The 1,728-nt window shown below is 47.3% G+C and overlaps 1 protein-coding gene across 6 annotated transcripts in view; it reads right to left on the minus strand.

Moving 5' to 3' along the window:
- The window catches only part of LOC115290063 (immunoglobulin kappa light chain-like), a 33,546-nt gene extending 32,048 nt beyond the window's left edge, over nt 1–1,498 (minus strand). For 4 of the 6 annotated variants that reach the window (XM_029937775.1, XM_029937773.1, XM_029937774.1 and 1 more), the window contains exons 1-2: nt 1,435–1,498; nt 936–1,230 (exon numbers count right to left, since the gene is read on the minus strand). In XM_029937775.1, the coding sequence (XP_029793635.1) occupies nt 936–1,230; nt 1,435–1,483 (344 nt within the window). In that variant the 5' untranslated portion in view covers nt 1,484–1,498. Of the gene's footprint in view, nt 1–932; nt 1,231–1,434 lie in introns of all 6 variants that reach the window. The other 2 variants (XM_029937772.1, XM_029937764.1) reach the window with 2 other exon arrangements.
- Between the last annotated feature and the right edge of the window lie 230 nt (nt 1,499–1,728).

The following is a 1,728-nucleotide window of genomic DNA, read 5'->3' on the forward strand; positions in this document are numbered from 1 at the left end:
GACCACTGGGTGTTATATGGAAACCAATTTGACAATAAACTATTTTTAAAAAAAGAGAGAGGGAGAAAATTAAATAAATGTTTTCCAAGGGACCCATGTTATGGAACACTTAGAGCCGTGATTCCCTTCAGTCACAAGACTAGACCCAAATGCCCAAGGGAAGACTCTAAAGAAAGAGGTGATGAATGGCGTGATCAGGTCCTGAGGAACACTAGCCCATATTCCTAGAGTGACATGATTAAAGAATTAGAGAAGTGTGATTGTGAGAGAGGATACCTGGTAGAGATGCAGAGGAGAGAGAAAGGAGGTAGGAAAGGAGATAGAACAGAAATGACGTCAGGTACATTGGCCAGAAAACCTGGAAAATAGATTCTGCAAAGGATAAAGTGAGAAAGGAATGCTACCTTCCACTTAGGAGGTTCTACGTCCAAGAGGTCAAAGTTTTCATCTTGGGAAGGTCCAGAGTTGGAAGGTGATTGCAAGTGAAGAAAGGAGACCAAGAGAATGAGGAAATAAACACGAAATGTTCCAGAGCCAAGAAAGCACAGAGAAGAGAGAATTCATCCATCAGGGTGTAAAATTCATTGGACCCTTCGCCAAAGGCTAGAGATGAACCTTACTGGCTCAATTATGCCATCTGGGCAAAACACGCTACTTCCTTCGACACAAAAACCCCTGATAGCTTCTGCAAGACATCTTTTCGGCATCTGTGTTCACTAATCTCCCACTAAAAGGATCCTGAAGAAGCCATCCAGCTTATTTCCCCTGGGCCTTAAACAACCCTATAAGGAGTAGTCGGGAGACGTGGCTTCTCAGGCAGACACAGAACGTGCGTGTTCAGGGCTGAGCAGGGAGGAAGCAGCAGGTGCAGTGAAGCCCCCCTGCCCCACGGCCCTGGGGAGGAGGTTTGTGTACGAGGCTGCAGCACTGTGGGAGGAGAGCTATCATCCTGCTGACAGTAATAAGTCGCCACATCTTCAGCCTGGAGGTTGCTGATGGTGAGGGTGAAATCTGTCCCAGACCCACTGCCACTGAATCGGTCGGGGACTCCAGATGCCCGGGTGGATGCACGGTAGATGAGCAGCTTAGGACGCTGCCCGGGTTTCTGCTGGTACCAAGCTAGGTAGCTGCTAACACTCTGACTGGCCCTGCAGGTCAAGGTGACACGCTGACCCAGAGACACAGCCAGGGAGCCTGGGGACTGCGTCATCGTGATCGTCCCACAGGCACCTGCAAGCAGAGCGGGTAATGATGAGACACACGCACTTTATCGCAGAACCCCTGAAATATGTCGTTTGAAAAGCAGTGCATCTGTCATCGCATAATTGAGTATAGTTTGGAAATAGCCAGTATTTCTCATTATGTCGTAAAATATTTTTTTAACTCTAAGATGCTACTACTTCAAAGGAATGTGGCAAGTTTGAAATTTCTCACCTGAGACCCACAGCATCAAGGATATGAGGACCTGCCTCTGTGACACCATCTTGCTGTCCCTGCCTGCCCGACGCAGCTCAGCTTACATGGCAAAGGCCCCTTTTATCCAACCTGAGCAGCTGGTCTGGGCCTGGAGGGGTCTATGCAAAGCAACTGGTGCGGAAAGAAGCAAATTGCATTAGCTGTGGGTTATGATAGTATCAAATGCAAATTTAAAGAGCCAAAAATATCACCAATAACATAGTTGTAGGACTAGATACAAAGAATCAGCTTAGAAACTCTTAGCACAGCTTA

Source organism: Suricata suricatta, chromosome 4, assembly GCF_006229205.1.
Source record: "Suricata suricatta isolate VVHF042 chromosome 4, meerkat_22Aug2017_6uvM2_HiC, whole genome shotgun sequence".
In the NCBI taxonomy this organism is placed as follows: Eukaryota; Metazoa; Chordata; class Mammalia; order Carnivora; family Herpestidae; genus Suricata; species Suricata suricatta.